Consider the following 15,729-nt stretch of genomic DNA (forward strand, 5'->3'; position numbering starts at 1 on the left):
ATACACCAAGCAGAGAGAAGGATGCGGATGGATGCTCCCTCTACTGAGCGGAAGTTTTGATGGTAATCACATCCCTGGTTTTTCCTCCCTTTTTTCATATCTTGTCTACCACTCTCAGTTTTAACTTTCTTCAGCTGTCATAGTCCTCTGGTAGAAGGCAGCCATCTGCTATGAATCATACCATGCTCTGAATCAAATGTTACAGAACAGACATGCAGCCGTGTAAACACGGGCATGCGCAAATGAAGCAGACAAATCGCTGGCAGAAACAAAGACATCTCGCAGAGCTAAACCAGTTTGACGCATATGAAAATGTACATATCCAAGATGAAGCTATGAAGCATGCAAGTTAAACAAACTGGGAAAATCAAATAGACTGACATCCCACATCCAAATATAATACAATTATCTTTGTCAGTCAGAAAAAGCTAAAAGGAACCGCCAAGACATCCCTGGGTGCGTTTCAAGACGCTGTCAGAGAGAAAGGTCACCACCTTGATGGTGGCATACGATAACACGGGGACAACAGCGCTGAGATAACCCCAAAGATAATGCAAAGATAAAAGCAGAGATGGCTGCAAGATAACCCTCACACGACACAGCAGCAACACTAAAATGGCATGAGGAATACTGAGATAACACCGAAAACAATGCCGCGATATCACAAGCACAGCACAACAAAACCAGCACTAGGGGGGCCAAACATCAAACATACAGTAAGTGAAGGAGACAGAATAACAGCTTTTAAGGGTGGAGTGGAAGAATGAGATACAGCGACAGACATAACAAAGACAAATGGAGATAACAGGGCCATCCACAAAAAGAAAGAGAGGGAGAGAGACAACACAACACGCCAGCATGCAGTCACACAACAGACATCACAATGCATGCAGACAAAATATTGACAGTGTGTAGAGACAAAAGGGGCAGCAGAGTATTTAGTGATTTCTAGATAAGAGTTGATATAAATAAATGTGCGGGAAAAATTGGCTTGACTTTCTCTTTCTAAAGGCGACATTCTCAAATAAACTGCTTGACTATTAAAACACACAAGTTGAGACTGTGCTGTGCAATGCAACAATGACTACGTTTACATGCGCGCAAATACATGCAAATATAATATCGTTTTTGCCCTTACTCAGAAAAAGACAATATTCCTATTAAGGTGTTTGCGTGGCCAATGAAAGATAAATATTCCACTAATATTCCAGTTTAAATGCATGTCAGACGTATTCCCACTAACCTGCACAGCCTCCAAGTCTTTCAAAATGTATAAAAGTAGTTATTTGATTTGATTTGATCATCATTTTATCATTTTTATTTTTTCTGGGTTTTTTTGTTGTTCCTTGATTCTACTTGTATGTTATTTCTATGTACGTCCACTGCAAATTAAGCCGATTCTGATTCTGACACAACCAAAGAATGCTCGCAAATCTGAATAATATCAAAATATCCTACATACCATAATCGAAATATCCAAACTAAATAAGCCATATACAATTTGAAATTTTTAATATAAAATTCAAAAACAGGCTAGAGACATTGGAATCATCAGATGTTAAAAAATCAGACTCGAAACCATTGACAGAGTTTTAGGAATGTGCTGATGTTTCATTTTTCATGTAAAACAGGAGAGGCAATGATCTGACATCACCTCAGAACCTGTGTGCCATACATCTACCTGTCTCCTCTCAATTTCTCCCTCTGAACTGCTGACCATCTCTAACTGGAGAAAAAAAGACTCTGCAGGTAAAATATCCTCCTACCTTTCTTTAAGCTCTACTCTTTGTCTTTCCTGTATCCATTTCCTCTCCTACCCTGCAAAGCAACAGTCATAGTGTGTATGGATGTACACTATGTGCATGCCCATAGGGCCTGAGGTCTTAAGGGCTTGCCCCCTTCTGAGCTGAGATAAACTACGCTGACCTTGGCTTTTGAGACCTCTGGACAAGGCAGAGATCACTCCTATGTTTCTCAACAGAGAGAGAAACGTCAGAGAAGCATTTTTTTCCTCCTCATTATCTCTTACACATGCAGTAAAAAATGTGTTCCGGTCGAAATTCCACAAAAATGCACATTATACCGGGAAAGAACATTTCACACAATCAAGACTGTTTGATATTTTGGTGTGGATCTTAATAGCCTCCATTTCAATCTCTTCCTGTCTTTATCCATCTGTAGTGTGGACTTGTCCACACACTCACACACAAAGACTCATAGGAGCAGTGTCAGTGAGATGAAAAGGATGAAAAGGGACCCGTTACTCTGGCCCCTCTCTTCCTCATTAGGCAGAATGAGGGACTGTGTTGGTGTCAGAGAGCTGGTTCATCAACCCTCAGCAGGACAGAGCCCCGGCCCTGATCTACCCTGCTCTGCTCTGCCTGGACTCACTGCCTCTCACTCCCTCTTCCCGCAGACCTCTCACATATGATTGAAGCCACTGGAAATGGAAACAGTCAGGGTAATTTAACATGGCATGCCTGTAGAATTCGTTAAAGAGTCGGGTAGGGTGCAATAGAGAAAAGTAGTTCTTGCTAATGATATGAGGACAGCTGGCTAAAACTAAAGGAACAGGCATGTCCTATGGTGTGCAATTGATCTCAAAAGAGGCTATTAAGTGAATAAAAGGGCAACTATCTATAGCCCTGTCTGGAAACTGCCTTTATCAACTTGTTTTTATTGCTCTGTAACATATTTATCATAGACATATACCTGTAAGCTGCTGAGAAATAAAAGAAATTGCAATGTCCTGTCCAAATATATTTAATACAAAACAAGTACACTGTGCTATCTTTGTATCTTCAATAGAGTTAAGAGCTATTTCGGGTGCTCCTGGTTCAGGAACCAAAAGTCCCTTTCGTTTTTCTCCCATAGACAATGTTAAATGACTCATAGTTGCACTTCTACGGCTTGTATCAGCATGAAACTCTCTCGGTTAAATCATCAGTACAAAAGATTAGGAGCTCTGGTAGGAATATCTGTTTCTTTCAATAAAAGTCAAACGTAAAAGCCTGTGTGAATAAAAACTTCGAGGTACTGTAGATGTTACCTATGCAACCTTTTTACGGGCCTATAAACAAACAGAGACAGAGATCTTGTTTGCAAGAGCTAAAGCCGTGCTCAGACTACAGGAGTTCAAGGGCAAATTTAACCCTAATTCTCTCGATTGGAGGATAAATCTGGTCTTGGACCTCGGTTGGTATCACCATTATATGGTGATGTGTGAGTTGAGTTTCAACATGTATGTGAAAGTCCCAATTTTATGTGTAAACATTCGAGAAAAACAGGCGTGTATTTTGAGTTTGAATTGCCCGTCTAGAGGTCCTCCAGTTCTAGATAAAGGTAGAAAATGTTACATAGTGCCCCTTTAACAATGACTGCCAAGGAGCATTTTGGCAAGAAACATCCAATCACCAAACTTACTATTCTGTTACATGCACTGCTGAAAACTGTGTGAAAGCTCAAGATAACAGAGTTAAGAAAACTGAAAACACAATGTGCAGCTTAAATCAACTCACTTTTACATTCTGGGTTAATTGTGGGTGAATTCAGTCCACTCTGACACAATGTTTGTTTTTAACTTTACTAATGAAGCATCCACTGTGCCAAAATGACAGAAAACACATAATCCCTCAGAAACAAACCCCCGACTAAAACTGGTGACCATAACACAAAACTATGTGATTGTTACAGGAGAGTCCTGTGTTTGTATGTTCAGTAATATTGAGGATATCTTTTGAAGAAAAATCACTTTGCTGTCGTGCCAACATTGGTCACTTACGGATAGACAACTGGAAGTTGTTTTGCAGTGCGGACATATAAGATATCGGCAAACTTGTCTTTTCTTCTATCCGACATTCTGCTGTGCTTATTTTATGAACTGTGTTGTTTTGCTAGCGTCTTTGATATCTCAGCTTTTCTAGCTAGAAGTTCCTTTGATTGGTTTGCGTGAAGTGCAGCTCAATCTGGCAAAACTCTCTAAGTGTTAGCGCTGATACAGGCTCTAATCTGGCTGAGCTGCATCACCCAGAACTACCATTAAATATGATCTATGTAGAGTGACTCTCGATGGGATTGTGAACTCACACAAGCATGCAACTGGATGTAAGCAGTAGCTTCAAGTTGGCATACAGCCTCACACTGCCGCAGTAGAAGTGGGCTGCATTAATAAAATACAATTTTCTGGTGAATTAAAGATGAATTTAAGGGTCTATGTTTTAATGAAGTCACTTAATGGCAACCTCACATGATCAGGGAGTGCTGTATGGTTTTCACAATGGTATTCAGCCTTGACACTTGATTCATAAGCAAATAACAATGTGCTGGATATTTCAGTTTCATTTAATCATTCTAAAAATGAAGCGTTTTTTAGGATTTCTGCCATCTTTGTTCACTTTGTCACTGTCAGTTTTAAGTTTGCTTTGTCCTCTTAAAGGCTTTTTTCAAAGCATTTGGAAGTCTTGATCTTTAATATCCCAAGTATCAGAGATCATGGACAGGACCCATGAGTATCGTAGATTAAAAAACATTTTTTTTTTCAGTTTTGTGTCGTTTGCTACCATTGGACACTTTTAGATCATACGAATGCAGCCACTGTACTACTTGATTCTGCACTGTGTGCACCCTTTCACAAAGACTCCACTTCTCAAGTCAGTATACCGCCTAGAAATCTGCAAATAAGATCACTGTTGCATTGTGGATCATGAAAATCAAACAAAACTATTCAGAAGCATATTGATTGTCATTTCTGAGTGAATGCTTGCAGAGAGAGGTATCAAAATATTCATCACTGTGGCATTCATGCATGCATTCACTCTAACTCAATCAATGCAAATACAGCGTAGCGCATAGTTTGTGATACCGCATGTGCTGTATCTTTGCTCATAATCTAATGATTTACTGTTTTTTCTGCGTATGTGCGCAACAGTATAAACCTGGTGCTTTCCAGTTACTCATAGATGCACCAGGAATGTGCTTTTGGTGGGAAAGGCAGTTTTTTTTAAACCTTTGACACCAGGTATAAACTGCAGAAATGATAGTGCTTCAGAGGATGACATTAAGGGCAGCAGGAGTAATATTCCTGACAGATAAAATGCAATGGAAAAAAAAGTGTTCTCTCTTTATGTACATCACTACAATACAACAGCTGAATGCTGAGAAAACGAAGAGCGGTTGTTGAGGTTCAACCTCATTTACCTGTGCAGAAAACAGCACTGTATAGCAGAGGTTAGTAGGCATGGGTGGATGGAAAGATGGTGGGATACAGGGAGGACTGGGGGTGGCTGGCACTTTGGAATCTAATCCTCGAGTTAATTGGTATGACTGATGAAGACAAATTGAAATGGGTCAGCTGAATCAGGGGAAGAGAGGAAGGATGGAAGAAAAGGCAGATTGTGTACAGAGTTTAACATAAAATGGATACAGAAACATGAGCATGTAAACACATATAGTAGGTAGAAAGAGTAAATATTATTAGAATCAGGTAAGATGTTCGGAAGATAGCAATTCAGTTAAAGCACAATAAGCCTGTGGGAGCAGGAAATGAACTCGAACTGGTAAAAAACAAAAATACCCCCAACATTCTTGGTGAAAGCTTTCCGTAATGCGGAAGCTGCACCATTGATTTTCCAATACTCACATCTATTCACAGGTTGTCTTCTCGAGGGCCAGCTGAGTAATTGAATGCAAAGCGTTTCACCTGGTCTATGTGTGTCAGCGTTGAGTGTGGGAGCCTGGTCCTTTGAACGTCGTCTCTGCGGGCCTGCTAATTGAGCCAGATCAATTCACAGAGACAGCGAGCAGGTTGGCACAGTTGCCACATCAAAGAGATTCTAATAACTGCACACTGTGGCCATTACCAAGCCTGAAAAAGCCATATTTATGTTTGCTTCAAAGCAAGCATGGCAGCGTTGAACATACTGAGAATGCAGGCCTGCATTATTCTTTGCCGAGCCTAATATTTAGACACAAGGCCGCTTTGGAGCAATTTTGGAACAGAATATTTAGGCGTGTAGAAATAAAACCATTCGAACTTGTAATTTAATTAGTTGCTTTTGTTTCTGCTAGAGTGGAAACCACAAAAAGAACACATGCAATAACACCCTAATGATTGCTCTGTATCTGTGCTAAGTTTCACACAGTCATACTACTCTGCATCTACAGCAGGATTAGTTATGCTGATGCTGTCTACCTCCCCCTCGACTCCCCATCTTTCTCTTCCTCACTCCCCTCTCTCTGTCTGATAAGTGATAAGTTTGTAACTTTGTTCATTAGTGCTGGCCTGTCTCCTGCTGTACAGACTGTCTGAGGCGACATTATGGCTGGCGGGCCTCTCACTCACGCCTTCCAGCCTTCTCTCTCTCTCTCACTTTTTGCCTGCATCTCAACTCAATTTTTCTCACACTTTTCCCTACCTTTCTTTTTTTGCTTCATCTCTTTTTCACTCCACTCCAGCACTCACTGATTTCTACTTAGTCTCCGTGTCTCTGGTTCTCTGTCTCTCTCTTCCTCTCTCGCTCTCTCTGGCGCTCGCAGCTCGGCACGTCTCCGCGCTGCTCGCCGAAATAATTTACCGCACGCAGCGCTCCCGTGGATGATTGAAGCGTAATTAGACGGCAGAGACAGTGGAAGCCAACGGAGGTGCTTGGGAGCCAGTGCTCGTCAGATGGTCCGTCTCACTCTCACTGGCTTTGCCCTTCAAAACTATCACTTCTGCAAGAGGAGCTGGGAGGGGAAGGTGTGCTGGGCCCTGCTGCAGCTAACCACACTGCAAAAAATGACACTGATTCTAAGTTTGTATGACTCAGATCATCTCACTGCACTGCAGATATTTCCACAGGTATCAACTTTTTAGTTGGAATTCATCTTAATGTAACTTTAATTACGGTAGACAAGACAAAAAGGCAGCTTCTTAGGACTGTTGACTCAAAACTAAAACACAAAGCATGACTCCATTTTTTTAAACTCAAGATAAACCCTCAAACCAAGGTTATTGGCAATCAGCATGGTGCCTAGTTGCATCATTATACATTCAGGAAGGACAGAGAGGAAAGAGGCGCACAGCTTTGAGATGGAAAAAAAACAAAACATGGGGAGTGCATCTACGTATGTTTCCTCTTTCAATGTTTTGTTAACACAAATTAATTCTCCTCTTTTGCTGGGTAGCCCTTGACCCTTTTCAAGGAAAAATATTTCATAAATTTTGTTTTTGTATGGAGAAAAAGCTTAAAAATAGATATATATACACAACAAAACCTAATCTAATCCTAACCTGAACATCTTTTTTGGCTTTTTGATTTCGTGCAATATCAGAGGTTGTCAAAGTTTGTACTCATAAGTCCGCATCTGATTTTCAGGGGACCGGTGCGAAAAAAAAGAGGCTAACATTTAATCAATTAATAAACGTCACATCTCTCAAATGTCACGTCTTTAATATTTAACTCTACAAAAATTCTGCAGTTAAAAAAGCTTGAATTAAAAAAATAAAATCATTAAATTATGGTTGAGTTTGCAATTAGCAATTTGATAAGTTTTTTTTAAGAAAATTAAAAATTAATTTGCCTGCGTAGAAATGATGAAAAACAGAAAAAAATCGAAACTCTCTTTAATTAACCTTTGTGGGCATTTGAGTAGAGATTTACTTGAACGCACCATGACAACCCTGTTGGCACACATGCAGATTTCAGAGTTTGTGACATACACCTGAATGCAATATGAAGTCCCGGTCCGTCCGTTGTGGCGACAATAAGCCACATTAAAATCACATTCATCAGTGTACAGTGTTTCTGTAAATGATCTCCAGCTACACCCTGTCTTCAAGGCACTCAGAATTCACTGATCAAAAGAAAACAACACTTCTTTACGTATTGCAGTCTTCAGCACCCAGGGAACAGGAATGATCCGAAAGCACGATAAGCTTCGTGCTACACAGTCTCTGAATGCTACACTGTCCCCACGACAGAGCACATTAAAGCTACAGGTTCTTGCCAAAGGATAAAACTACACACAGAGACAAACAACTGAGTATATGTTAGATATGCTTATGTGCTGACTAGCATCATTCCGATACTTTCAGGCTACATATAAAAAGTTAGGAGCATCCTAGACAAGAAATACGGAGGGAAATGAGGTGCTGGTGAGTCACTATAATCAGGAGGATGTCCTTGTCAATGGCAGCTTCAGGGGAGAAAGTGCTGATCACCACACTGTGTTGTGACACCATATGCTTTGCGAACAAACACTGCGGTGGATGTCAGAGGGGAAATGGCATCACATTCAAGGTGGCGCACGTCGAACGGCGAGGTGAGTGATGCTGCTGAGTGAGCACCTGTATCCCCAAACTCTGTCCAATTATCCCACTGTATTCACTATACAATGTTTCTCCCTACATTCTCCCCAGATTTAACCCATGGTTGTGGGAAGGCAGGCTTCACCAGGCCTAGCTGTAGTCAGCAACCAACTGTAACAGCACTGTCAGCCATCCCTTTGATTATCGCCCAGAGGTCACCCCGTGTTGAGCCTTACTGTGGGGTCCTGGGTGTCAGAGGAGCTGAGACGTCAGAGGAGTCACCTTTAAAGGATAATAAGAAGACTGCTGACTGACTGCAGACCACCCAGAGGGGGATCCGTGCTTTTCACATGAATATAAATGTGATATTGACAGGAAATCTTCCCCAGGAGAGCTAAGGGAAAAGACAGCAGAAGACATGGAGTAAGGGAAAGGGAGTGAGATGAGAGAAAGAGAGAGAGAGCAAGAGGACCGAACACTCCGGTTCGTTTCACACCGTTAAACCATCTGAAGCATCCGCCAGTGACTACTGCTTGATGGGCCGGTGCGAGCACTGTGTTATCATAAACATTTGGGATTCACTTCATGGAGGCACTTTAATGATGCTTTTAGCATAATTTCCCCACTGTAATGTGAAGTGAAGGGCAAGCAGCGCCTTTCTGTCTGCCTGTAGCTTGGGTGAACCTTTTAAATATTGGCTATTGGAACGAGGGTAGTGATGGAGGCTCAGTGCAGGAGAGGCTTGATTGCAGGCTACCGGGAAGGAATTTTACCTTTCAGACACAAAACAAATGGAAATAACACAAGCATGTTCAGGAGCATCATAGAATTTCTGGTCATATCCAAAGAAAGCAAATGTCAGCTCTAAGTTTATACTGATCCTAAGAATGTATAACTTCAAGGAACGGTGTATGTTGTCAGACTCCATAGGATGTTAGAGTCGTTGTGCTAATTCTAGGCTGTCCACACTGAGAGCAAAAACAAGAGAATAAAAAAAAAAAAAAAAGAAAGCAGAAAAAGGACAGCTTTGTTTTCATTCGGGCTGTTATCAGCAGAAGCCGACTGCAGCGAGAATAGGGAGGGATGATTTCCATAAAGACTGGCTGTTGTCTGAAAGCAAGCAGCTGTCAGGCGGAATTACCTCTCCGACACAGACACCACAATCGAGGGTGCCCTTCCCATAATTCAGTCTGATTGGCTCAAGGGGAAAATGGCAGCCTGTGGAGAGTGAGGCCAGCGGCTGCTTGACAGGTTTGCATCGGCGGAGCTAGACGCGCCGTTTACCTGTTATCATTCTGTCTGCTCGACGTGTCAGTTTTCTCAGCTCGGAAAGCTACCTGAACAAAGTGACATAGAGAATAGAGTCCACGGTGTGAAGAGGCAAATACGTGCCTGTACTTAATATCGCTCACACTCACACACATAAAGAAACACACAGACACACGCGCATACACGCACAAGAGGTGAACAAATACATTGTGATGGGTTCCTAATTACTGATATACTCTCTTTTGATTGAACATATTTTATTAGGTGCATGTATTATGACTTTTATATCAGTTTAGTCATTTCTAACGACACTGTCACACTGTAACAGTTTTGCTATCTGGATCCAACTGTTTGCCAATTTAAGGCTATTTATGTTATTCAGTATTACACTGATGGCACACATGTACATGTTGTTCACAATGTTGTCAAATATAATGTCACTTATTTTGAACCACCAGTGTTAAACCTTTTGGTAATTATCCTTTGCTTTGTTGCCAAGATTTAGACAACACTCTCATGTCGTTGCTCTTGGTATGGAGGTAAAGCTGAAAAGCGATTAGCTTAGCTTAGCATTAAGAGGGAGAAACACCTAGCCTGGCCCTCTCAAAAGTTTAAGTATACAGCGCCTAATAAAAACATTTTATTCAAATAAATGTCTATTAAGTCACCATCCATTGCCAATTAATTGAAAAGTAATTGCAGCCATCAAATCCAGGATAAGACAACACTCATGCCATATCACAACATAGCAATATCCAAAATTTAAGACGATATATAGTCTCTAATGAGGGCAATGATATAATATTTATATACTTATCAGTATTGTTACTTTAATTTGAAGAGCCATTTTTAGAGCCCGATCGATTTACCAGTTGATATAATTGGTCAATATTGGCCTATCACAGATATATCGGTATCTGGGTACATAACATCCAATATATACTGATATGAAAACTTCTTTTTTTAGAGATTATAATGAAGAAAAAGATGCTTGGGGTAATTTATAATAGTAATTTCCCAGTTTAGTTTACTGTTTCAGTGCCATGATGTCATCTTAAAACAATAAATTTTATTGTTAAAATGTAAAATATCCTGCCTCCGTATCACCATATCTTAAGTGTTTTATAACCATTGTCTGGGGGATTATTGGGAAACGTGCTTATATCAGCCGATATATCCATACCGGTATTTTTTCCTCCCTAATATCAGTATCAGTATTGGCCCAAAAAATCAAGTATCTAGTATTTTTGACCGTTAGACAGAATTATGCTAGCTGGCTATCTGTGCTTCCAGCCTCATTGCTAAGCTAGGCTAATCATCGTCTGTTTCTGGCCTCATATTTAACGCACACACCAGAGTGGTATCAATCTACATCCAAATCTTTGCAAGAAAGTGATTAACCGAAATTTCAAAAAATTTCAAAAATGATTCTACTATAGGTTTAGGAAACATGATTGCTTTAATTGTTTTAAATTTAAACAATTCTTTAAAAAAATGATAACTCAATGTGATCATCATATTGTCACAATGAGATTCCACAGAATATATCTGTAAGCTGTAAGACAAGCAGGTTTGTGAAAATGCACAGAAACAAATGTGTTTTAGTTGTGTAAATGTACACACAAATAAAAAAAATGTTTTGTATTTGTACACACACACACAGACTGCATACACACTTTCAAGTGCACACGTACATACTGCACACCTATGCTAAGTGCTCTTATCTGTTACTTGTGTAGAGGTGAGTGACAGGAAGGGAGGCGCAGGGGGGGAAGTGTCCTTTAGGTGTCTTAATTATGGCTCCTCTCCTCCCTCTTGCTGTCACCATCCCCAGGGGAGGGCAAGACAAAAGGAAGGCAATGTTTCATCTCTGCTGCCTTGGTATTTCAAATTCCAAGGGGAGTAAGAGGAGAGAGACAGCAGGCTGTTACATTGGAGGAGGCAGAGGAAATCAAATGATGCTTCCCTCTTCCCCGTTTCTCTCTTCTATCCTCCTTTGCAGCTGTGTTTAAAATAAGGCACCTTAATAAAAGCGTTTTAATGGCGTCAAGGCAGGAAAAAAGGCACAACTTGATTACTGTGACGGTTTTATTTAATGAGCCCAAAGCCTCTGGCTCTGTCTTGCTATCCGTTTATTACTTTGTTGTGGAGAGATATATGTGACAAAATGGGGCATAGGGAGTGAGAGAATGAGGCTGAATGCTCTTATTGTGGCAGGCGTCTGTGACGTTACCAATCGTCTTTGTGATTTACACCTTCCTCACGGCACACCTGGGTTTTTTCATCTGGCCACGCCAGGGGAACATTGCTCCGCCATGACGGAGCGGAGGGTGTCGGAGACACCTTGGCAGGTAGGCAGACACAAAGACAGCCCGCTGTTAATTATTGATGGGAATAAATTGCACTCATTGGATGTTTGGCAGGGGAACACATGGTGGATGTGAATACAAATGTGTTTATGAATGTGTGAGTGTGTGTGTGTGTGTGTGTGTGTGTGAGTGTGTATATAAAAAGGAAAAAAAGATGGCAATAGACAACAGCACTGAGTAAAACAGGGGGGTTAGAGAGAACTAAGAGAAGGTGAGGTGGAAGAGGAGGAGCCGATAGAGTGATTGTAGAGATACCTGGTAAAGAGACATTAGAGAGATGCAGAGGGAGTCTATAAAAGCAAACTACTCCTTAATGTCTCTCACAAGTGTGATAAAAGCACGGAGCTGAAGCACAGAATGCTGGCCTTTCCATTTGTGTGAACAGAACAGGGGGACATTTAAAAAACAAACTATTATACACAAATGCTAATAGAAAATGATTTTGTGAATGTGCCCACACACACATATGCAAACAAACATTCTTAAAAAGGTCAGCTCTTTTGTTTTGGGACACAGGACCTCTCTCATGAAAAAATATCGACTGAGAAAAGGGGAGCAATGCAAAGTGTGGTCTTAAAATGAGATGGGCAAAGAGCACGGGTTCCTATCTGTATTCTGAGAGCCTGCCCTCTTATAAATATTGGAAGAAGGACACTGGTGGGGAGAGGAAACGGCCAAATGGCGCATTTGAGAAATGGCACACCTGAGCACCGCACGGAATATCATCTCCTCCTGTCAGATCTCATCCCATTTGATCAAAATAATTGCCACCTTCATCGTTATCATCAATTCTGTCATCTTCACTGGCGCCATCGCCATTCTCCATCTCATCAGGGCTTCTTTGGCTCCGAGGGGGGGATTTCTGGATCAGATCAAATGCGGACCATCACTGTCTGAGAAAATCACTCACAGTGAAGCCCCATAGTAATCACCATATTCATTGCTTTAATGCTACTGACATTTTATTCACCTATTGAGAGATTCTGACACCAGCAAATCTTTCGGCTGGGACAAAAATAGCCCGGTTTAGCCGTGCGGGTTCGTCTATTACAGATGTCCGGAGAGAGGGGCCTGCTGTGCTTTAGTCTATGATGATCCTCTGTATAGTCAGCGGAAAGGAAATGAAACATTTGGAAAGAAAAAAATGAGTAAAGGACAGCATGATGCTTGCCTGGACTGTGGGTTTGACACACACTAAACAGTATCACTGATGTTCTTGTTCTGGCACTGCAGTTCTGTTAAAGATGACAGACAGCCAAATATGTAACAATACAAGCTTCTAATGTTAAATGGCGACTAAATACATACCCTGTGTGAGTGTTTTTTCATCTCAGCCATACCTCTCCATGTGTGTCTATGTCTGTCAACCTGGCTCCATCGTGCAACTCACTGGGGCCCTCTTTGTACTGCTGAAACAGCTTGTCTCATCTGCTTTCACTTTAGCAGGCTAATAATACTGCACAACGCAGGACAGGCGGCTGGTCAAACTTCAATTACAGCAGGGCCAGCTTACATGCTGGCAACCAAGTTAGTTTGCCATCGAATAATGCAACACCACGCACACACAGTCTCACACACAACTCTCCACATAACCACTTGAAACAAGTCTTGATACTGGATTGTATGTGAGTGCAGCTTTGTCCTGTTACTGAGTGTCAGTGAGATAAAACAGACACATGAACCACAGTCGCCTCCAAACTTGTCACATAACGATACACAAATGTAGTAACAAGCCCACATTTAAGACTCCTCTCATATTAGAGGGAAGAAGTTTGTCATTAAACAGCAAAGCACTGCTTAAAATTACTTTCTATAAAACTGTGTTTATAGACAAAACCAGTTTGTATGTTCAAGCCTTCAGATCAACATCTGTTAACCATGTTAAGTGTGTGATATTAAACCCCTGGAGGGGGCTGAATGTGCAACAGTGTGCTAATGATAATGCAAGAAGAGTTGGCAATGCTAACTCATTTTTAAACACTCCTTACCTTGGCCATTTGGGCCTGCACCCCGGTGGCTTTGAGAGACGACACGGCCTTTTGTGCTGCAGCTGGGCTGTCAAAATCCACAAAGCCATAGCCTGGAGAGAAAATAGGAGAGGGAGAGAGTAAAAAGGAGAAAGGACAGGCATTAGTAAAGAGAAAATGAAGGCAGATGACTAACAAGAAGACTGACAGGCACTTGGTAATTGTAGCAGTAATAGGTTGGTAACATGACTACAGAGGCTGCCAGTTCTCATATCTGGTGAGCACTACATTGTTTGATAATTAGCGACACTGACGTTCATAGGGGGATGCTATGCATCTTAATTAGTAGCATGGATGAGCGATTTAGTAATAACAAACCCCGGCACCCTGCCCACCTCCACCTCCACACACACACACAGATGCATAAACACAAATAGACACACACATTTTTGCACAAACACTCAGAAACAAAAACACACAAGCACTGAGTAGCATGCAAATCAAGAATTACGACCACCACTGTTGCAATTCTGCTAAAGGGAAATTCTTATTTGTAGTTTGTAGTTTAATGATGACTCATATGCATTCATTTCACCAAGTAGAATAATTCATGTGATGGTAATTTATGAAAAGCCTGTGATTGAAAGTCCATGATTAAAGAAATAATACACTTGTGTACACGCTCATATACACAGAGAGAAACGTGTCAATTAATTCCTCGGAACATCACTGAGTCATTTCCAGTTTTCACTTGTTCAGCCTTTTGATTTTCACAGACTGTGAAGTTAGCTGGCCCACGTTGTGTTCTTCAACACTCGGCATATTAACACAACCCCATTTCACAGCTCTCCCCGGTAACAAATCTCTCAAAGGTTGACAGCGTATCAGAGATGCTGCCATTTCTCTCTTTTTTGTCAGCCCCATCTCTCTTACATACACATAAACGCTCAATTACATCTCTCTGAAACGTAGCCTTCCTGTCCATTCCTCTGTCCCTCGCCGTCTCTAACACAACCTCCCTCTCTCTGTCTCGCTCTCGTATTTTTCCTGACATTAACAGCCACCAGCCCCCATCTGGAAATTCATCAACGCAGGAAAGCGGAGGGAATGAAATCTGTGGCTGTGATTTATGAGTTATTGTGATCCCGACGTTCTGCGGGATGTATCGGAGACGGGGGTCACGTCTGTGTTAATTAAAATTTGGTGGCAGATTAAAAGCAGTCAATGGTGCCCTCTGATCCAGTGTTTCAGAAGGAAAGTGTAATTAGAAAAGGATAATGGGTGTGAGGTGGGGGGAGACGTGCCGCTGTGGATACCCCATCATGTTACAAATGATCATATCCTAACACATAAAAACGTAACACCTTACTTTCTCATGATGCGAGGCTTGTGTGCGGTTTAGTTAAAACAAATGTCTCACTTTCTAAGGCAATCAAGGTGCGTGTCTATGTGTGGTGGTGGTGGTGCTGGTGGTGCTGGTGGTGAGGGGGTTGGGGTCATTTTCCCATTGGATGGCGCTGAAGGAGTGTGGAGTAATGTGAAAATCATAACCTGTGGCGGAAGAGAAATCGAGTGCAAGGACTGATTAATGGCCAGCTGTTAGAGTGGGGCTGAGAGGGGTGGGTCTTTAATTGTGGAAATATGAAGTGCCAGAGTGAAAGGTTTTCACGTACAGTTAACAATCGGAGAAACTGAACCATTTCTTTAAAAAAGAGTCTGACCAAAAGAGACAGCAATGAGAAAGCGCATCCAAGCAATTTGTTATCTCAGCTAACCTACAATTGCTAATTAAATCAGTATTCAAAGAACTTGACTCACATAAGAGCAGCTTATAAAA

The 15,729-nt window shown here is 41.4% G+C and overlaps 1 protein-coding gene across 3 annotated transcripts in view; it reads right to left on the reverse strand.

The window, feature by feature from the left end:
* The window catches only part of rbms3 (RNA binding motif, single stranded interacting protein), a 294,917-nt gene that overhangs the window by 120,491 nt on the left and 158,697 nt on the right, over nt 1-15,729 (reverse strand). For all 3 annotated transcript variants that reach the window (XM_073483024.1, XM_073483022.1, XM_073483023.1), the window contains one exon: nt 13,914-14,005. In XM_073483024.1, coding sequence (XP_073339125.1) covers nt 13,914-14,005 — 92 coding nt within the window. The remainder of the gene's footprint in view (nt 1-13,913; nt 14,006-15,729) is intronic.

This window comes from Pagrus major, chromosome 16 (genome assembly GCF_040436345.1).
Source record: "Pagrus major chromosome 16, Pma_NU_1.0".
In the NCBI taxonomy this organism is placed as follows: Eukaryota; Metazoa; Chordata; class Actinopteri; order Spariformes; family Sparidae; genus Pagrus; species Pagrus major.